Raw genomic sequence first — 22,720 nt, forward strand, 5'->3', positions numbered from 1 at the left:
AAGGCAGCAGCAGCAGCCCAGGATTGGGGGGGGGGGGGGGGGGGGGGGGGGGGGGGGGGGGGAGGGGGGGGAGGGGCGGGGGGGGTGTAGCCTGTGACAAGGCAGTTGCCAATTAGGGCTAGTTTTCATCTTTGTTATTTAATATTTATTTATTTTTTGTTTTTTGTTTATATAAAAAGGGTCATTGTTATCTGTATTGTTATAATGTTGTGTAAAGGATGCACAATGTACTGTGTTGGTTGACCAAAAATTTTCAATAAAATATTTATTTAAAAAAAATAAGCAATAACATATTATTATTAGTTAATGATTAACATTAGTTTATGCTTAACATCCCAGGCCCAAAACACTAATTCCAAGTTAAGCAACGTTTCACTTGCATTTCTTCCAATCTGGCCTATTGCATTCGCTGCTCCCAATGTGGTCTCCTCTATGTCAGAGAGACCAAACGCAGACTGGGTGATCGCTTTGCTGAGCACCTTCGGTCTGTGCGTATTCAGGACCCTGACCTTCCCATTGCTTGCCATTTTAAACAAAAGACCCTGCTCCCATGCCCACATGTCTGTCCTTGGCCTGTTGCAATGTTCCAGTGAAGCTCAATGCAAACTGGAGGAACATCTAATCTCCCGGTTAGGCACGCTACAGCCTTCCAGTCTCAACATCGAATACGATAACTTCAGATGATTAACTCTACCCCACCTCGACCCCTTTGTTTTCATCCCATTTCATTTTAACTTTCCTTTATCATTTCTTTCTTTCTTGTCTTTCTTAATATATATTTAGCCCCCCCCCCCCCCCCAATCTTATCCACCTTTCCTTACCCTTTCTCCCCTTTGCTTCCCCCTTCCCCACATCTACATCTGTCACAGTTTACCCTCTGATGTTAGTTTCTCTGCTGTTTGGCCTTTCACACCTTTTGTCCTCTCTGGGGACTGCCATTAGCACTCTTTCCCCTTGCTTTCTGTGGCTATTAGCACCCCGTTTCCATGGGTTTCTGTGGCTATGACTCATCTTTCATTCTTAGTCCACAGTATAAATATTTTCCACTTTCTCTGTCTGTTAGCTTTGACAAAGAATCATTGGACTCGAAACGTGAGCTCTTTTCTCTCCCTACAGATGCTGCCAGACTTGCTGAGATTTTCCAGCATTTTCTCTTCTGTTTCAGATTCCAGCATCCGCAGTAATTTGCTTTTATCATTAGTTAATTGGTGGTTTGGGGAAATTCATTTACTACCTGTCCTTTCATCTCCTTGGTCGTCTTCTACTGGAAATATGAAAGCAAATTTTCATTGTTTGGCTCCAAATAAACACTAATCCAGGTCCACTGCATTGGCTTAAAGTTCAGCTGTAATTGACAATGCTTCTGTAACCCCCAACGAGAAATTAAAAGTGCACAGAAATCATGCAAGGTGGAATATCAAACTGATGTGACCCAAAGAGTTTCATTACCCACTTGGAAGTTTTAAATTTGCTTTTAGTGCTTTGTTGCAAAGCAAAGTAGGAAAATGAACTCGACAGATTAAATGGCCATCTGCAATTTAGATACCAAACAATTTAAGGCATTTGTCATCAAAAATACTGAAGCAAGATTTTTCTCTCTCTTTCTGCTGATTCCAAATGGATCTGGGACAGACAGAAGACATTATACTAGCTCCTTGCTAACGAACACCCCATCAGGGAATTTGTGCTGGAGCTGACGTGTCTGACAAACAAATCAGAACATTCCAAGAGTGTGGTGTCATAAATCATAGTTTTGCATCATTATAACCACAACATCATTGGATGGCAGCATGTTATTGCTCTGTAGCGCACAATGACTTACGAGAGACGAGAAGTGATGAAGTCGATCCACGCTTTATTAAGCGATGCTTGTCCCCAGCAGCTCAGCAACAGAATGAAGCTGCGGGGAGAGGCTCGGGTTCTTATACTCCGCCTTCAGGGCGGAGCCAGGAGTCGGCAGCCAACCAGGACCCGGGATCTGTCAGCCAATAGCATCTCGGCTTCACAGCCCCACATGACCCCTAATACATACCACCACATTCACCCCTTGTTAAAAATAGAACCCGGCGGGGTGGTGGTTCGCATGGTGGTAGGGGTTTACAAGGCTGGCCCTGGAACAAAATTTCGGACAGTGTTACTACAGCTTTAGCCCTACACTGGGCTATGTACAGGTTTGTGAGAACTATTTACAATATTATCAAAAAAATTTTTTTTTTGTTACAACAACATTCTTGGTGTCACGCGGATTCCACGAGTCGAGCGGGCGGTCTGGTCTTCCTCGTCGATCGCCTCAGCCCCGGTGGTGGGTGCAGGTGCTTGCTCAGGCGATGTCGTCTCCGGGAGCGTTTCGGTATTTGTTCCTGTTTTACTCCTGGGCGGGCACGGGAGGACCACCGATCCCCCCGGGAAGGGGGCGGTCGCGGGGTGCGCCGGTGGCAGGGAGGGGGTGATCGGTGTCGGGGGTCTGTGTGTGTGTTGCCGGCGGGCGCCAGGTCCCGCAGGGAGACCGTGTCCTGTCAGCCGTCGGGGTACGCCACGTAGGCGTACTGCGGGTTCGCGTGGAGAAGGTGAACCCTCTCGACCAACGGGTCCGATTTGTGCACCCGCACATGTTTCCGGAGCAAGATGGGTCCTGGGGCCGCCAGCCAGGTCGGCAGTGACGTTCCGGAGGAGGACTTCCTGGGGAAGACAAGGAAGCGCTCATGAGGCGTTTGGTTAGTGGTGGTACACAGCAGCGATGGAGAGGAGAGCGTCCGGGAGGACCTCCTGCCACCGGGAAACTGGGAGATCCCTGGACCGTAGGGCCAGTAGGACGGTTTTCCAGACCGTGCCGTTCTCCCTCTCTACTTGCCCGTTCCCCCGGGGGTTGTATCTGGTCGTCCTGCTCGAGGCTATGGCCTTGCTGAGCAGGAACTGGCGCAGCTCGTCACTCATGGAGGAGGACCCCCTGTCGCTATGGATATACGCGGGGCAACCGAACAGTGTGAATATGGTGCCAAGGGCTTTAATGACTGTGGCCGCTGTCATGTCGGGGCAGGGGATGGCGAAGGGGAAACAAGAGTACTCTTTCACCACGTTCAGGAAGTATGCGTTGCGGTCGGTGGAGGGGAGGGGCCCTTTGAAATCCAAACTGAGGCGTTCAAAGGGGCGGGAAGCCTTGATCAGGTGCGCTCTATCCGGCCTGAAAAAGTGCGGTTTGCACTCTGCGCAGATGTGGCAGTTCCTGGTGACTGTACGGACCTCCTCCACGGAGTAGGGGAGGTTGCGGGACTTTAGGAAATGGTAGAATTGAGTGACCCCCGGGTGGCAGAGGTCCTCGTGGAGGGCTTGGAGGCGGTCTATTTGTGCGTTGGCACATGTGCCGCGGGATAGGGCATCGGACGGCTCATTCAGCTTTCCGGGATGATACAAGATCTCATAGTTGAAGGTGGAGAGCTCAATCCTCCACCTTAAGATCTTGTCATTCTTAATTTTGCCCCGCTGTGCATTATCGAACATGAAGGCTACCGACCGTTGGTCGGTGAGGAGAGGGAATCTCCTGCCGGCCAGGTAATGCCTCCAATGTCGCACAGCTTCCACTATGGCTTGGGCTTCCTTTTCCACTGAGGAGTGGCGGATTTCTGAGGCGTGGAGGGTCCGGGAGAAAAAGGCCACGGGTCTGCCCGCTTGGTTAAGGGTGGCCGCCAGAGCTACGTCGGATGCGTCGCTCTCAACCTGGAAGGGGAGGGACTAGTCGATGGCGCGCATCGTGGCCTTTGCAATATCCGCTTTGATGCGGCTGAAGGCCTGGCGAGCCTCTGTCGACAGGGAGATGGTAGTGGACTGTATTAGCGGGCGGGCCTTGTCTGCGTACTGGGGAACCCACTGGGCGTAATATGAAAAGAAACCCAGGCAACGTTTCAGGGCTTTGGAGCAGTGGGGAAGGGGGAATTCCATAAGGGGGTGCATGCGTTCGGGGCCTATTATTCCATTGCGCACTACGTATCCCTGGATGGCCAAACGGTTTGTGCTAAAAATGCACTTTTCCTCGTTATATGCGAGGTTCAGGGCGTTGGCGGTCTGGAGGAACCTTTGGAGGTTGGCGTCGTGGTCCTGCTGATCGTGGCCGCAGATAGTTACTTTGTCGAGATACGGGAACGTGGCCTGCAACCCGTGCTGGTCAACCATTCGGTCCATCTCCCGTTGGAAGACCGAGACCCCGTTTGTGACTCCAAATGGGACCCTTAGGAAGTGGTATAGACACCCATCTGCCTCGAAGGCGGTGTACTTGCGGTCACGTGGGCGGATGGGGAGCTGGTAGTAGGCGGACTTGAGGTCCACTGTGGAGAAGACCTTATACTGGGCAATTCGATTGACCATGTCGGATATGCGGGGGAGAGGGTACGCATCTAGCTGCGTGTACCTGTTGATGGTCTGACTATAGTCTATGACCATCCTTTGCTTCTCCCCGGTCTTTACTACTACCACCTGGGCTCTCCAGGGACTATTGCTGGCCTGGATTATGCCTTCCTTCAGCAACCGCTGGACTTCAGACAGAATAAATATCCGGTCCTGGGCGCTGTACCGTCTGCTCCTAGTGGCGACGGGTTTGCAATCCGGGGTGAGGTTTGCAAACAAGGACGGCGGTTCAACCTTGAGAGTTGCGAGGCCGCAGATAGTGAGTGGGGGTATTGGGCCGCCGAATTGGAATGTTAGGCTCTGCAGGTTACACTGGAAATCTAATCCCAGTAATGTGGGCGCGCAGAGTTGGGGAAAGACGTAGAGCCTGTAGTTCTTAAACTCCCTCCCTTGCACCGTTAGGTTCGCGGTGCAGAAACCTTTGATCTCTACGGAATGGGATCCTGCAGCTAGGGAAATCTTTTGCGTGCTTGGATGGATGGTCACAAAACAGCGTCTTACTGTGTCTGGGTGAATAAACCTTTCAGTGCTCCCGGAGTCGATCAGGCATGGCGTCTCGTATCCGTTGACCAGCACCTTTGTTGTCGTCGTCTGGAGCGTCCGGGGCCGCGATTGATCCAGTGTCACCGAAGCCAGTCGTGGTAGTAGTGTCGCGGCGTCTTCTTCAGACCCCGTGGAGCTGTCAATGCTGGGGTCCTTTGTTGTCAACCAAGATGGTGGTGTCCATGAATCGCACGCGGCCGGGGGTGGACAAAATGGCCGCCCCCATGAATCGCACGTGGCTGGGGGGGGGTCACAAGATGGCAGCGCCCATCCTCCTCTCGTGGTGCCCAGGACCCAAAATGGCGGCGCCCGCGGGTCGCTGGGGAGCGTTTGGGATGTGCTGGGCTCGTTCTTCTCCTGGGATTGCGGCGACCCCCCGGGACCGGCACACTGCCGCATAATGGCCCTTCTTGCCGCAGCTTTTACAAATAGCTGCGCGGGCTGGGCAGCGCTGCCGGGGGTGTTTCGCTTGCCCGCAGAAATAGCAGCGGGCCCCCCCGGGATGGTCTGGCGCTTTAACCGCGCAAGCTTGCGAGGGGGGGGGGGTTGTCGCGACGAGGGTCCACGGAGCCCAAGGGGCTGCCGCGCGGTCGGGGCCATAGGCACGGGCGTTTTGCGAGGCCACATCTAGGGCCCATGCCTCTGAGTGTCCTAGCGACTCTCTTTCTAAAAGTCTTTGGCGGATTTGGGGAGAGTTCATACCTGCCACAAATGCATCGCGAATTAGCAGGTCCGTGTGTTCGATCGCGTTTACCGGCGGGCAGCTGCAGCCCCGTCCCAAAATTAGCAGCGCGGCGTAGAATTCCTCTAGCGATTACCCGGGACTTTGCCGTCTCGTCGCGAGTTGGTGGCGCGCGTAGACCTGGTTAACGGGCCGAACGTAGATGCCCTTCAGCAATGCGAGCGCCGTCGGGAAATCCTCTGCGTCTTCTTTGAGAGGGTAAATTTCCGGGCTTACCCTCAAATGCAGGACCTGCATTTTCTGGTCTTCTGTGATCCGGCCGGGGGCTGTTCGGAGGTAGCCTTCAAAGCATGCTTGCCCGTGTTTGAATACTGCTGCCGAGTTCGCTGCGTGGGGGCTGATCCGCAGGCATTCCGGGGCGGTCCGGAGCTCCATAGTCTTTTAAGCTCACTTGATAAATTGTAGCGCACAATGACTTACGAGAGACGAGAAGTGATGAAGTCGATCCACGCTTTATTAAGCAATGCTTGTCCCCAGCAGCTCAGCAACAGAATGAAGCTGCGGGAAGAGGCTCGGGTTCTTATACTCCGCCTGCAGGGTGGAGCCAGGAGTCGGCAGCCAACCAGGACCCGGGATCTGTCAGCCAATAGCATCTCGGCTTCACAGTCCCACATGACCCCTAATACATACCACCACAGTAGGGCCCCCCAACTCCTGGCTATCTGGATCCCCAGATACCGAAAGCTCCCCTCCGCCCTCCTCAGCGGTAGGTCCCCTATCCCTCTTTCTTGGTCCCCTGCCTGTAATATAAAGAGCTCACTCTTCCCTACATTGAGCTTATAGCCCGAAAACTCCCCAAACTCCCTTAGAGTCTGCATGACCTTGGGTGGGGTTACTGGGTTATGGGGATATGGGGGAGGTGTTGACCTTGGGTAGGGTGCTCTTTCCAAGAGCTGGTGCAGACCCGATGGGCTGAATGGCCTCCTTCTGCACTGTAAATTCTATGATAATTGAATCCCCTCCATTGGATCCGCCACGTACAACAACAGGTCATCCGCATATAGCGACACCCGATGCTCTTCACCCCCCTCCATTTATTTGACTCCCTCAATGACATAGCCAAGGGTTCGATCGCCAATGCAAACAACAGGGGAGACAGGGGGCATCCCTGCCTCGTTCCTCGGTACAGTCGAAAGTACTCCAACCTCTGCCGGTTCGTCACTACACTCGCCACCGGGGCTCTGTAAAGGAGCTTAACCCAAATGATAAACCCTCCCCTGAACCCAAACCTACGCAGCACCTCTCAGAGGTACTCCCACTCTACTCGGTCAAAGGCCTTCTCCGCATCCATAGCTGCCACTATCTCCGCCTCTCCCTCCTCCGATGGCATCATTATCACGTTTAAGGGCCGCCGCACATTAGTGTTTAATTGCCTGCCCTTTACGAATCCCGTCTGGTCCTCGTGGATCACCCCCGGGACACAGTCCTCGATCCTCGTGGCCAGCACTTTTGCTAACAACTTAGCATCCACATTGAGGAGCGAGATCGGCCTGTACGATCCACATAGAATTTACGGTAATTACAATATTTCTGATCAGATGTGATGTTAAATCAGAACAAGCTGTGACTTTTAAAAAAGTCATTCAAATAATGGCTAGATCAACACACTCACAAGTATAATGTGTAATTGAATGTATAATAGAAATCTGAATTTGATTCAGGGTAGACACAATTTGGTAATTTACCAATGAGTAATATTATTCTATTTCTATTTTAAAAATATGTTCTGCTCACTCTATTTCAGTAGATAGGCTGTCACCACCAGCAAATGATACAAAAGTTAGTGGCACTTTTTCTTCCTTTTTCTCTGCTGGAGAGTTGTCTGTAACTTTGACGGAATCCTGTTTGGCACTAGGGCAAGGATATATTTACAAGTCAGTAGAATTATTTGGAACTTACAACACCACTGTAATGTATTTTATTCTGGCCAGAATAACAATGGTTAGACTAATAGTCTGGTGTAATGGAATTAGAGCATCCCCCCCCCCCCCTTGCCTCACATACAAAGTTTCAAATTTCAGCATCCTACTCCTTGTTTTCCTAATCAAATATCTTCACAGCTATAGTGATTCAATATCAAAGAAATAACAAATTACATTTGGGCGGCTCAGTTTTGGGGACTAGCTTTAGCCATGACCGGAATTCCAACTGAACTCCTAATGTAGAAAATATAATCTGGCTATCAAACTGGATGACGTGGAAAATGCTTGAATGCTCCAAAATTACCACAAACTAAATTATACGTCATTGACCCCAAGTACTGTGTGACACAGGAAATATTTTTGCCGACAATTGCATTCAAACAGTCCTTCACTTTTTGAAAATTAGTTGAGGATACAATGAATTAGACTGCATTCTCAAGCAATCACACTACTTCTACAGAGCAATATGAAGCAAGTTGTCATCTTCCAATGCTGTAAACTGATTAATGCAACTAGGTCACAATGAAGTTGCAGCATTTGCACGTGCTGCGGCTCTACACTATTCTGGCATGAGACAGTGGCAATCTAACACAAATGTGCCAAAATCTGATACAAGTATATCTTTCAACTTCAGTTTGCTGTCATTGGATTGATTTGTAAATGTAATTTGTTGTTTCTTTGATATTCCGATATTAAAACTGCGAAGCTATTATCATACAGTTACAATCAAAGTCATACCAGCACATAGAATATTCGCAAAGTATTGTATACAACTGATCTTAAAAAACATTCAATCAGTTAATCGATGACAGAAACAGAATATATTTTATTTTAGATATATCTGCTGTCCTTCATGGATACAGTGACATAGTGGTTATCTTACTACATTAGTAATCCAGGAGTCTGGATTAATGATTCAGGTACATCATTTCAAATCCCACCAGAGCAACTGGGTAATTTAACTTAAATTAAATAAATCCGGAATTAAAACATGGTATCAGTAAAGATGGCCTTAAAAATACTGGATTGCAGGGGCAGCACGGTGGTGTAGTGGTTAGCACTGCTGCCTCATGGCTCCGAGGTTCCAGGTTCGATCCTGGCCCTGGGTCACTGTCCGTGTGGAGTTTGCACATTCTCCCCATGTCTGCGTGCGTTTCGCCCCCATAACCCAAAGATGTACAGAGTAAGTGGATTGGCCATTCTAAATTGCTCCTTAATTGGAAAAATGAATTGGTTACTCTAAATTTTAAAAGAATTACTGGATTGTTGTAAAAACAAAAAACACCTGATTCACTAATGTCCTTTAGGGCAGGAAGTCTGCCAACCTTACCTAGTCTAGCCTGTAATGTGGCCCACAACATTGTGGTTCACTTTGAACTTCCCTGTGAAATGGCTTAGCAAACTATTCAAGGGAAATAAAGGCTGACCAGTGACCCCAAATCCAATGAATAAAATTAAGACCATAAGACACAAGTGAAGTAAGCCATTTAGCCCATCGAGTCCGTTCCACCATTCCATAAGATCACGACTGATCTGATATGATCCATAATCCTATATTTCCTTACTGATTAACAATTTGTCTATCTCAGCCTTGAACATACTTAATGACCCAGCCTCCAAAGCTCTTTGCGGTAAAAAACCCCACCACAGATTACACTACCCTCAGAAGAAATTCCTTCTCAACTCTGTCTTAAATCACCGACCCACTACTCTGAGAATATTCCCTTTAGTCCTAGTCTCTCCAACAAGGAGAGACCCCTCTCAGCATCTACCCTGTCAAACCCCTTGAGAATCCTATATGTCTCAACAAGGTCGCCTCTCATTCTTCTCAACTCCAGTGACTACAGGTTCAATCTACTAAATCTCTCCTCATAAGAAAATCCTTCCATATCTGGGAACAACCTAGTGAACTCATTTAACCTGTCTATATCCCTCTGTTGACCCTTTGTGTCATCCGCACTACTTGCCTTCCCACCTATTTTTGTGTTATCCGCAAACCTGGCAACAGTACATTCACTTCCCTCATTCAAGACATTAATACATACTGTAAACTAATTGTGGGCCCTGCACCGATCACTATGGCACTCCATTAGTTACAGACTACCTTCATGAAAATTCCCCTCTTAGCCCAACTCTTCTTCTATCAGTTAACCAATCTCTATCTAATATATTAGCCTGAAACACCTCATCTTATTAAGTAGCCTTTTATGTGGTACCTTATCGAATGCTTTTTGGAAATAATATAAAGGAAGTACTGAGCCCTCCAGAGAAAGCATTCTTTAAATTTATATTAGACTCGCTTCTGTCCAGTTTGCTACGACCTTTCTACTCTTTTATTGGTATTGTATATTTGTATACGTACATGGATTCCATCTGCAGCAGTTCAATTTGTTCTCGGAGTGCATCTAAAGCACGTTGATTCTTCTCCTCCTGTGCCTTAAGTTCCAGCAACATCTGCTCAATATGGGCTGTGAAATGTTCTCTCGATGAAAGCTCCTCTAGACGTAGGCGAATTTCTTAAAAAAAATATAAAGTCCAATGATCCTTGAAAACTTGAATGGCGGTCTAAAAATATGGAACAATCCACCCCAGACATCAGTAAAATGCATTTTAGACCCAAAGTTGCAAAACTCGTAGCATAAAATTGGACAATCAAGGGCCAGGGTTTAGAAACTCCAAAGTGAAGTGTGAAGTTCACCTGACCTACAACCTTTATGTTGAATTTGGCTAAGATGAGCACAAGAGCCTTCACTGCAGGTGTGATTCATCAGACTTCATAGACACTTTAATCAAAACAAGGTTTATTCGAAGAATTTGGTTAATATATATATATATTTTATGTATATAGAACATATAATTTACAGTGCAGAAGGAGGCCATTTGGCCCATCGAGTCTGCACTAACCGTTGGAAAGACCACCCCACTTAGCCCACACAGTAATCTAAGTATATAACACTTAATGAATTCCCCCTTAGCTGTTCCAATTCAGCAACAAAATCCAATTAAACCAAAACCCTTTTTAAAGGGCGTGGCCCAACACACTGTAATCTCACTTGAATGGGACTGGTCCTTCTCCTGAAATACTGATCCAGTTTCAACCAGCAAATTCACATCCTTTCAGAAAGCAACTATATCTTTAAAGTTACCAAGATAGTTAGCCACAACCAATGGGCGTTTTACTGGAACAGCTTTTAAAATGAAAAGAGAAAAAAACAGGGAAAACACTTCTTTCTCCTTCTGCAGTCCAAAGCAGTCAAACTGAAACGGAACCCCCCACCCCCCCCCCCCAAAAAAAAACCCCTCTCACTTGACAGCCACAGCCCAATGTGCTACAAGTCCCGTGGTAAGAGACTAAACCTTTCTTAAAGGGACACGCACATGACATATATCAGACTCAATAGGCTTGATTTACAGAACTTCCAATTTTCTAACTAATAAAATCAGGAAATTGGCAGCCCTGTGAATTGGATGGTCTGACCACCAGGTAATATGCTCCATTCCATGTTTCTGTTGAACAGAGCCTCTGTTTTGGAAATTATGGCCCCAATATTCATGAAGAGAGTAGACCGAACAAAAATGGTGGAAGTTCAAATCAAACTTAACAGCTGAACCCATCGGTTTTTGGATTCATTAACAACCCGGGAGCAACCCGGTTGCCTGCCAAATTCTGGTGTGGTATGTGGGCTTGGCGCAGAGATTATAGAGACCATTGAAGCTGGAGATTCTGCGGGAGTGGGGGGGGGGGGTGAGTAATTAAACCAGGGGGTGGCCAAAGGCTTCCATGTACCTCATGGCCCACAAAGAGCAGAAAAAGGCACTTAAGCTTTGACAAAGTGTCACCCAGACTCAAAACGTTAGCCCCCTTCTCTCTCCATAGATGCTGTCAGACCTGCTGAGATTGTCTAGTATTTTCTGTTTTTGTTACTTAAGCTTGCGGAGCTGGCAATTCGCATCTTCCTTGCAATGCAGCATCAGGTAATTTTAAAATCAGGCACCCAGTTGAAAGTGAGAGTGACTGTACTTGACATCAATGTTGCACTTGACCAAATACAGCATCAGGAGTCTAGCAAAACTAGAGTTAATGGGAATCAGTGGGGAAACCCTCCACTGGTTGGAGCCATACCTAATACAAAGGACGATGGTTGTGGTTGTTGGATCAATCATCATCAAGGTGTCGTCCTAGGCTCCACCATCTTCAGCTGTTTCATTTCCTCCATCATAAGGTCAGAAGTGGGGAAATTCACAGATGATTGAACAATGTTCAGCACCATTCTCGTCTCGTCTCTTCACATACTGAAGCAGTCTGAACCCATATGCAGCGAGACCTGGACAATATTCAGGCTTGGGCTGATAAGTGGTGAGTAACGTTCACGTCACACAAGTGCCAGGAAATGACCATCTCCAACGAGAGGATCTAACCACCCCCCACCCCTATGACATTCAATGGCATTACATTGCTGAATCTGCCAAAAATCAACATCCTGGGGGTTATCACTGACCAGGAACAGAACTGGGCTAGCCATATAAATAACGTGGCTGCAAGAGCAGGTCAGAGGCTAGGAATTCTGCGGTGAGTAACTCACCTCCTGACTCCCCAAAGCCTGCTCACCATTTACAAGGCACAAGTCAGGATTGTGATGGAATACTACTCAATTTCCTGGATGAGTCAGCTCCATAAAAACGCAAGGATCTCAACACCATCCAGGACAAAGCAGCCTGCTTGATTGGCGCCCCATCCATCACTTGCAACATCTACTCTCTTCGCACCCCCCCACCAACGTATAGTGGCAGCTGTGTGTGCCATATACAACTCACCAAGGCTCCTTGGACATCACCTTCCAAACTCGCAACATCTACACCTAGAAGGACAAGGGCAGCAGATGCATAGAAGCACCACAATCTGCATGCTCGCCAACTTTTATTTTTGCAAAAAATATACTGTATTCGTAAAAGAGCTGAAAGAACATTCTAAACATTTCAAAATGACCATCACACAAAAGTGGAAAAATATTCAGTTTCGCTACACAGGGGCACAGTGGTTCCTACAGCACTGAGGACCCAGATTCGAATCCCGGCCCTGGGTCACTGTCTGTGTGGAGTTTGCACATTCTCCCAGTCTCTGCGTGGGTTTCACCCCCACAACCCAAAAATGTGCAGGTTAGGTGGGTTGACCATGCCAAATTGCCCCTTAATTGGAAAAAATAAATTGGGTATTCTTTCAAAAAAAAAAAATCATGTTGCACTCTGAAGTGCTTCAATACACTCAAAGAAACATTTTAGACACTTCAAAATGGTCATTACAAAGGGTGCATCTGGAGATGTTTTCATACAATTGCAATCCATGTTACATTCATTGTACACATTCAAGGTGAGTGAGATGGAATGAAAGGGTAATGCTGAAAAGGTCTTAGACAGTGACCTTCCCCCATTGCACCTCTGCGCTAGCTGCCCCAAGCTTTATTGCATTCCTCAGCACATAGTCCTGGGCTTTGGAATCTGTCAATGTACAATACTCGGTTGGGGACAACTCTTTGCACTGGAAGACCCTCCCCTCAAAACCCCACACCATTCGGACTTGGAACTACATTGCCGTTCTTTTGTGAGGGCCACAAAGAATCCAGCACGAGTTTTAAGGATACAAAGAAATAACATTTATTTACAATAACATATATATACACAGCAGCAGCAGCAACTTCGCTTGCTGCTCACTCCTTCCTGCCGGTTCCAAACTGGCCAGTTTTATTTATGCAGGGAGTCTGCTAATGATTTCCCGGCCCCCCTCATTGGGGAAGCTCATACTCCCACAGGATTGTGGGATTGTCATTAGTCCCCAGCCAGTGGTAAGCAGGCAGGTTATAACATCCCTCCCCCCCAAAGTCCAAGGAATCCACCAAAGACCCGGGAAAAGGAGGGCGTCGGACTAATTTTGCCGCAGGTCGGACACCATTTGCACGAGGCGCTCGATCGGGCGGCGTGTAACGAGACAGAGACCGGCGCATCCGTGATGGACGGCGTAACGGGTGTACATCCACGGCCCATGGGCCCGAGGATTCCCCCTCTGAGGAGTCCTGTGTCTCCATCTCTGAGTCGGAGTCTGCTGCCTCCATCATCTCAGCGTCTCTATCTCCACGCGGTTCTGTAATGACCAGCGCAGGCTTTGAGTGAGGCACCAGAGGAAGATTGTGATGAATACTTTCCATTGTGTCTGGTCTCGGTGACTGTACAAATGAACTCCGGGGGCGGGGAATCTTTGGAAGGGATAGTTTTCTGGATCTACATGTGGTCTACATGTTTGCGCTGGAGACGACCCTGGGCTTGCACCTGGTAAGACATAGGGCCCGTTTGGCAAAAGATTATGCCAGGGACCCACTGGGCACCACCAGCAAAATTCCAAACGAACACTGGGTCACCGGGCGCAAACTGCCGAAGCGGCCGATGCCAAGAAAAAACATGTCCCTGCCGTTCTTGTGTGCGGCGTACTCGTGTCCATCGACCTGGAAGACTGCTTCTTCAGGCCTCGTTTGAATGTCTGCACTGCGCGCTCCGCCAACCCATTTGAAGCCGGGTGGTACGGGGCAGTGCGGATAGGGCAACCTCGCAAACTCCTCACTTGTGAACGAAGTGCCGTTGTCCGTGGCCAGCATCTCGGGGAGGCCATGCGTACTAAAAGACAAACGCATCTTCTCGATTGTTGCGCAGGACGTTGTGCCTACCATCTTATGCACCTCTAGCCATTTAGATTGGGCATCGATTAACAGAAGGAACATGGATCCTTGAAAAGGGCCGGCGAAATCCACATGCAAGCGCGCCCAAGGCCGCCCTGACCATTCACAGTGATGTAGGGGCACGGCCGGCGGAAGCTTCTGATGCTCCTGGCAAATGGAGCAGTTTTGGGCCACCTTCTCAATGTCGGTGTCGAGGCCTGGCCACTAGACATAACTCCGGGCCAACATTTTTATTTTGGTCACACCTGGATGCCCATTGTGCAAGTCTCTTAGTATCAGCTCCTGTCCTTTTTCCGCGTCCCCCACAAGAGGATGCCGTCTTCCACGCTGAATTCTGGCAGCTTGGAGGAAAATGCCCTCAACTCGCCTGGGAGCTGTCTATGCTGCCCACCATACAGGACTATGTGCCGAACCTTTGACAGGACTGGCTCCGTCTGGGTCCACTCATGGATCTGTGATGCCGTGACAGGCAAGGTGTCCATAAAATTTAGGGTTGCAACCACCTCACCGGTCATGGGGGTCGACATGGGGCCGGTCGATAAAGGCAATCGGCTCAGTGCGTCGGCATTCGCTATCTGGGTTCCTGGTTTGTGCTCCAGAGAATACTCGTATGCAGCGAGCAACAAAGCCCAGCGCAGGATCCGTGCGGAAGCAATGAGCGGTATTGGCTTATCCTCTCTGAAAAGTCCCAGCAGAGGCTTACGATCAGTCACGATAGTGAAATGGCGGCCGTACACATACTGGTGGAAGCGTTTCACCGCAAAGACCACCGCCAGGCCCTCCTTCTCGATCTGCGCGTACTTTTTTTCCGCTGCAGTCAATGTGCGGGAGGCGAAAGCTATCGGTCGCTCGGCCCCGTTCTCCATCTTGTGGGACAGGACGGCCCCAATACCATACGGGGATGCATCATGTGACGAACAAAGGCTTTCCAGGATCATCGTGGATTAGTAACCCAGACGACAATTGTTGTTTTACCCGCCGGAAAGCGGTTTCTTGCGGCTGACACCAAACCCAGGTGTGATTCTTCTTTAGCAGAAGGTGCAACGGGGCCAGCGTAGTTGCCAGATTTGGGAGGAACTTCCTGTAATAGTTTAAGAGGCCGAGAAAAGAACGAAGATGCGAAGTGTCAGTCGGGGCGGGGGCCTGTTGAATCGCGTGCACCTTCTCTGCGACGGGGTGCAAACCTTCGCGGTCCACCCGATAACCCAGATAGACTACTTCCTTCGCCAGAAAGACGCACTTTGTGTGACGTAAATGGAATCCAGCCTCCGAAAAGTGTCTAAGGACAGCCACCAAATTTTCCAAATGTTCCTTCTCCGACATCCCTGTGATCAAAACGGCATCTAAGTAGACAGCAACGTGGTAAACTTCTCAAAATGCCCTCCATAACGCATTGAAAAATAGTGCAGGCAGAGGATACTCCAAAGGGCAAACGTGTATATGCATACAGGCGCCTGTGTGTATTAATCGTTACATATGGCCGGGAGGCAGGGTCCAGCTCCAACTGTAGGTAGGCACGACTCGTATCTAATTTTGTGAACGAGAGTCCGCCTGCAAGCTTCGCGTAGAGATCCTCTATGCGAGGAATTGGATATCGGTCGAGTCGGGAAGCCGTATTCACTGTAAGTTTACAGTCGCCACACAAGCGAACTGTGGCATCTGGCTTCATTACAGGTACTATTGGTGCTGCCCAGTTAGCGAAACTAACGGGCCTGATAATACCCAAAGTCTCCAAATGAGTAAGCTCCCCTTCTACCTTCTCGAGCAAGGCGCAAGGCACCGGGTGCACCGGGAAATAGCCGGTTCATGACTTGCCACTGCCTGGACCTGCCTCCACGGGGTAAGTCCGATTGGTTTATGACTTGCCACCATCTCCACCAGCCTCCACTGGTTCATGACTTGCCACTGCCTGGACCTGCCTCCACAGGCTAAGTCCGATTGGGCGTGGCTCCTGGTTAGACTTGGATACGTGCTACGGTCTCTTTTATTTTCCCCAAACCGGGTTGGAATACATCTGAGTATCGTCCTAGCACCTCAGTCAACCCTCCAGAACATGTATGGAGGATGTACTGCCACTGCAACCGCAAATGGCGCAACCAGTCCCAACCCAACAGGCTGGGCCCATGGCCTCGCACCACGATAAGTGGGAAACGCCCCTCCTGTGTCCATAAACAACAGGGGTCATCATAGTTCCTGCAATGTCCAATGGTTCACCCGTGTAGGTGGCCAACCTGGCCTGTGCATCGGTTAATGTAAGGGTCGGTATACCCTGCTTGATGCGGTCAAATGTCCTCTGGGCGATCACGGAAACCGCTGCGCCAGTGTCCAACTCCATCTCAAGCGGGTGACCATTGACCCGTACTGTCACCTTAATGGGGGCCACATGGGGAGCTGCCACACAATGCAGCTGCAGGCAGTCGTCCTCCGTCTCCACGTCCTCGGGAGTAGTCGCCGCAGGTTCATCCACATGGAAGGTACGGCCTCTGCGCTGGCCCCAGTTTCGCCTCTGGCGCCCCCAGGACCGGTGTCCGCGACAGGGAATACAAAAAAGCACGAAAAGACAGAACTCAGGAGAGGTTACGATAGTCCCCATCTCACAAAATATGACAGTGTATGGAAAGACTCAGTAAACCAAGGCCCACCACACTAAGAAAACAAAAAGGGACAGTCAATAAAGAATTAAAGGGGCTATATTTAAATGTGCGCAGTGTACGGAACAAGGTAGATGAGCTTGTGGCCCAGATTGTGACTGGCAGGTATGATGGTAGGCATCACAGAGACGTGGTTGCAGGGAGTTCACGACTGGCATTTAAACATCCAGGGATTCACAACATATTGAAAAGACAGAGAGGTGGGAGAGGGGGCGGGGTTGCCTTGTTAATTAGGAATGAAATTAAATCAATAGCACTAAACGACATAGGGTCAGATGATGTGGAGTCTGTGTGGGTAGAGTTGAGGAACCACAAAGGCAAAAAAAAATAATGGGAGTTATGTACAGGCCTCCTAACAATGGTCAGGACCAGGGGCACAAAATGCACCACGAAATAGAAAGGGCATGTCAGAAAGGCAAGGTCACAGTGATCACGGGGGACTTCAATATGCAGGTGGACTGGGTAAATAATGTTGCCAGTGGACCCAAAGAAAGGGAATTCATTGAATGTTTACAGGAGGGCTTTTTGGAACAGCTTGTGATGGGAGCCCACGAGGGAACAGGCCATTCTGGACTTAGTGTTATGTAATGAGCCAGACTTGATAAAATATCTTAAAGTAAGGGAACACTTAGGAGGCAGTGATCATAATATGGTAGAATTCAGTCTGCAATTTGAAAACAAGAAGGTAGAATCAGATGTAAAGGTGTTACTGTTAAATAAAGGTAACTACAGGGGCATGAGGAAGGAACTGACAAAAATCGACTGGGAGCAGAGCCTAGTGGGAAAGACAGTAGAACAGCAATGGCAGGAGTTTCTGGGAGTGATTGAGGACACAGTACAGAGGTTCATCCCAAAGAAAAGAAAGGCTATCAGAGGGGAGATTAGGCAGCCAGGGCTGACAAAGGAAGTCAGGGAAAGCATCAAAGCAAAAGAGAAAGCCTATAATGTGGCAAAGAGTAGTGGGAAGTCAGAAGATTGGGAAGGCTACAAAAACAAACAGAGGATAACAAAGAGAGAAATAAGGAAAGAGAGGATCAAATATGAAGGTAGGCTAGCCAGTAACATTAGGAATGATAGTAAAAGTTTCTTTAAATACATTAAAAACAAACGGGAGGCAAAAGTAGACATTGGGCCGCTCCAAAATGACACTGGTAATCTAGTGATGGGAGACAAGGAAATAGCTGAGGAACTAAATAAGTACTTTGCGTCAGTCTTCACAGCAGAAGACATGAGTAATATCCCAACAATTCAGGAGAGTCAGGGGCAGAGTTGAATATGGTAGCCATCACAAAGGAGAAAGTGCTAGAGAAACTAAGAGGTCTAAAAATTGATAAATCTCCGGGCCCAGATGGGCTACATCCTAGAGTTCTAAAGGAGATAGCTGAAGAAATAGTGTAGGCGTTAGTTATGATCTTTCAAAAGTCACTGAAGTCAGGGAAAGTCCCAGAGGATTGGAAAATCACTATTGCAACCCCCCTGTTCAAGAAGGGAACAAGAAAAAAGATGGAAAATTATAGGCCAATTAGCCTAACCTCGGTTGTCGGCAAGATTCTAGAATCCATTGTTAAGGATGAGATTTTGAAATTCTTGGAAGTGCAGGGTCGGATTAGGACAAGTCAGCATGGATTTAGGAAGGGGAGGTCGTGCCTGACAAACCTGTTAGAGTTCCTTGAAGCGATAACAAATAGGTTAGACCAAGGAGAGCCAATGGATGTTATCTATCTTGACTTCCAAAAGGCCTATGATAAGGTGCCTCACGGGAGACTGCTGAGTAAAATAAGGGCCCATGGTATTCGAGGCAAGGTACTAACATGGATTGACGATTGGCTGTCAGGCAGAAGGCAGAGAGTTGGGATAAAGGTTCTTTTTCGGAATTGCAACCGGTGACGATTGGTGTCCCGCAGGGTTCAGTGTTGGGGCCACAGCTGTTCTCTTTATATATTAACGATCTAGATGACGGGACTGAGGGCATTCTGGCTAAGTTTGCCGATGATACAAAGATAGGTGGAGGGGCAGGTAGTATTGAGGAGGTGGGGAGGCTGCAGAAAGATTTAGACAGTTTAGGAGAGTGGTCCAAGAAATGGCTGATGAAATTCAACGTGGGCAAGTGCGAGGTCTTGCACTTTGGAAAAAAGAAGTGGGGCATGGACTATTTTCTAAACGGTGCCAAAATTCATAATGCTGAAGTGCAAAGGGACTTGGGAATCTTAGTCCAGGATTCTCTAAAGGTAAACTTGCAGGTTGAGTCCGTAATTAAGAAAGCAAATGCAATGTTGTCATTTATCTCAAGAGGCTTGGAATATAAAAGCAGGGATGTACTTCTGAAGCTTTATAAAGCATTAGTTAGGCCCCATTTAGAATACTGTGAGCAATTTTGGGCCCCACACCTCAGGAAGGACATACTGGCACTGGAGCTGGTCCAGCGGAGATTCACACGGATGATCCCAGGAATGGTAGGCCTAACATACGATGAACATCGGAGGATCCTGGGATTATGTTCATTGGAGTTTAGGAGGTCGAGGGGAGATCTAATAGAAACTTACAAGATAATGAATGGCTTAGATAGGGTGGACGTAGGGAAGTTGTTTCCATTAGCAGGGGAGACTAGGGCCCGGGTGCACAGCCTTAGAATAAAAGGGAGTCACTTTAGAACAGAGATGAGGAGAAATTTCTTCAGCCAGAGAGTGGGGGGTCTGTGGAATTCATTGCCACAGAGGGCGGTGGAGGCCGGGACGTTGAGTGTCTTTAAGACAGAAGTTGATAAATTCTTGATTTCTCGAGGAATTAAGGGCTATGGAGAGAGAGCGGGTAAATGGAGTTGAAATCAGCCATGATTGAATGGTGGAGTGGACTCGATGGGCCAAATGGCCTTACTTCCGCTCCTATGTCTTATGGTCTTATAGCCTACAAGTCTGACACGGACATGCCTCCTCATCCATTGGTTCTGGAGAAGGCTCCCTTCGGGGAGAAATGTCCAACGGCCACTGGCATCGATCCGGACGGCGCCTCGCCCAAGGTACCGCAGGGGTGCCGGGGGACATTTTCGGACAGAAGGGATTGCGCCCCAAGGCATACACCTCCATTCCCTGTAGCTCCTGCACTCCTCGTTCTGCACTCTCTCAGGACAATACTATTTGAATGGCCTGTTGAAAAGTCAATGTTGGCTCAGCTAACAACTTTCTCTGGGTGGCCGCATTGTTAATACCGCAAACCAAACGGTCACGTAACATTTCTGACAAGGTCTCACCATAGTCACAGTCCTCCGCAATCCTGCGTAGCCTGGATAGAAAATCAGCAAGAGATTCTCCTGGGGTCCTCTCAGCGGTATTAAACTGGTAATGTCGGACTATCGTGGACGGGGTTGGGTTAAAATGCTGCCCCACTAAGTTCATCAAACGTTTTGGTGTCCGTCGCAGCTGGGTACGTAAGGCTCCTAATCACCCCAAACGTATGCGGGCCACAGGCGATGAGCAATATGACCACCTGGCGCTCGTTTTTGGTGATGTTGTTTGCCTGGAAATAGTAACGCATCCGTTGTGCGTACTGGTTCCAGCTTTCCAGCGCAGCATCAAAAACATCCAAACGTCCGTACAGAGGCATGGTGTAATAGAAAACAACTTCCAACCTGTATCCAACAAAAATCCAGGGAGGTGGCTTCAGCAGTGTAGACAGCTATTCACTTTAACCCTCGTCGCCAGTTTTGTGAGGGCCACGAAGAATCCAGCACGAGTTTTAAGGATACAAAGAAATAACATTTATTTACAATAACATGTATATACACAACAGCAGCAGCTTCCCTTGCTGCTCACTCCTTCCTGCTGGTTCCAAACTGGCCAGCTTTATTTATACAGGGAGTCTGCTAATGATTTCTCCGCCCCCCTCATTGGGGAAGCTCATACTCCCACAGGATTGTGGGATTGTCATTAGTCCCCAGCCAGTGGTAAGCAGGCAGGTTATAACACGTCCCTTCGCTATTGTTGAGTCAAAAACCTGGAACTCCCTCCCAAACAGCATTGTGGGTATGCCAACAGACATGGACTGAGGTGGTTCAGTGGGTGGCTCACCACCACATTCTCGAGAGCAATTAAGGATGGGCAATAAATGTTGGCCTGTCCACCAACACCTACATCCTTTGAAATAATAAGATAAATTACATTTTGGGTCTCCTATTTAATATGTTAAAGTGGTGTCCTATCTATCCATGCCAGTCAACTCAGATGCCACAAAACTCACTGCTGTAAAAACAGCCATGAGTGTGTTTGCAACTGTTTAAACCATAGCTCTTTCCCACCATCAAGAACTTCTCACACCTGTGCCCTGGATGTTTATACATTATTAGCATTACAGTCAGTACGTGTGCTACTTGTGTGCATACATGAGGGAAGGGTTTTGAACAAATGAGGGAAAAGGGAATTAAGGGATACTGGGACAGAGTCAGAAGGCATAATTAGAGTGCTAGGAGGTCTACCGACTATAGTCCATAAACTATACTTTGTCTCTGCGTTGTAGATCTATGATATGTGTATGCCTTTTCATTTTGAATTTAACTTCAACTACTTGATCATCAATATTAGCATATTTCCAAAAATATTGCTTTTGATAAGTCAGAATGTATTGTTATTTAACAAATTTAGGATCATTAGGCCCTGTAAATATATAGTGTATTTTTCTGTTCAAAAGGCACTACCACCATTATGTAACCTAGCATTTCCCTTTAAAGCAAAATGCTCTAATGGCTGTAAACTTCAGCTCATCTGAAACTCTACTGTCCCTTGCACCAGATACACTTACCCATCACCCTCATGTTTGTTGACCTACATTGGCTCTTAGAGCATGAAAAGAGATTGGGGAACTAAGTCCATCCTTAAAACCCACATCTCTGATCAAACTTTTGGTTACTCTTCCAAGTTGTTACACTTCAGTGATACACTTTGATGTTTCCTACATTATAGAGGTAAATGCAAGCTGATTGTTAATGGCTGTCTTGTGAATTGACATTTCAGTCAATCCTGAAACTTGTGTATGTTCATATGCCCACTAGAGGTGTTAAATATATCTTTCAAATGTACCTTGCTCCAAATTCTAACCACTTTTGGGTAACAAAGTCTCTCCTGAATTCTACATTGGATATATGAATGACTCTCCTTTATTCATGATTGAAACCCACTTTGCACATCTCCAGAATTTCACTAATCCTCAGTTTTTCCCTTAGAAAGTGCTGCCAAGTCTCAGCAACTGCACACTAGAACAATCGCCCAAATTGGCACAGGTGGCTTCAGCAGGAACGGAGCAGCAGGGGAAAACAGCGGAGAAAGGAAAGAAACGTTGTCCCTGGGACAATTTTAGGAACTGCAAAATAGAGGTGCAAACAAGTAAGCAAGCAACACCATCATTTACCTTAAAGGACTTGTGGCAAAGTTTAATTATGGTAGACTGCGCAACAGAGATAGCTACAACAAAAGTGTTACTTCACAGGGAGTATGCAATTATGAAATCAATTTTATTTTATACCAGTAGCTTTCATGTGAGATTGCTCAGGAAGAGTTGCAGACATACTGTTGAACTTCATTCACACCAGCCTTTTCGGCAAATGTTCTTGTGCTATCCACCATAAAGTTGAAGTTATAGACTCGTCTCATTGCATTGATCTGAGAATGCAGTAAGTCAGTAAACTGCAGAAAAGAGCTGGTTGGAGAACCATGTTAAACCTGAAAAGGTGGCAAAGAATTTGGTTTAAAA

The 22,720-nt window shown here is 47.8% G+C and overlaps 1 protein-coding gene across 2 annotated transcripts in view; it reads right to left on the reverse strand.

Moving 5' to 3' along the window:
- The window catches only part of ccdc17 (coiled-coil domain containing 17), a 95,243-nt gene that overhangs the window by 35,036 nt on the left and 37,487 nt on the right, over positions 1–22,720 (reverse strand). The window contains exons 6-7 of one of the 2 annotated variants that reach the window (XM_072510816.1): positions 9,968–10,121; positions 7,418–7,534 (exon numbers count right to left, since the gene is read on the reverse strand). In XM_072510816.1, the coding sequence (XP_072366917.1) occupies positions 7,418–7,534; positions 9,968–10,121 (271 nt within the window). The remainder of the gene's footprint in view (positions 1–7,417; positions 7,535–9,967; positions 10,122–22,720) is intronic. The other variant, XM_072510817.1, reaches the window with a different exon arrangement.

The sequence above is a fragment of the Scyliorhinus torazame genome, chromosome 7 (genome assembly GCF_047496885.1).
Source record: "Scyliorhinus torazame isolate Kashiwa2021f chromosome 7, sScyTor2.1, whole genome shotgun sequence".
Taxonomy (NCBI): domain Eukaryota; kingdom Metazoa; phylum Chordata; class Chondrichthyes; order Carcharhiniformes; family Scyliorhinidae; genus Scyliorhinus; species Scyliorhinus torazame.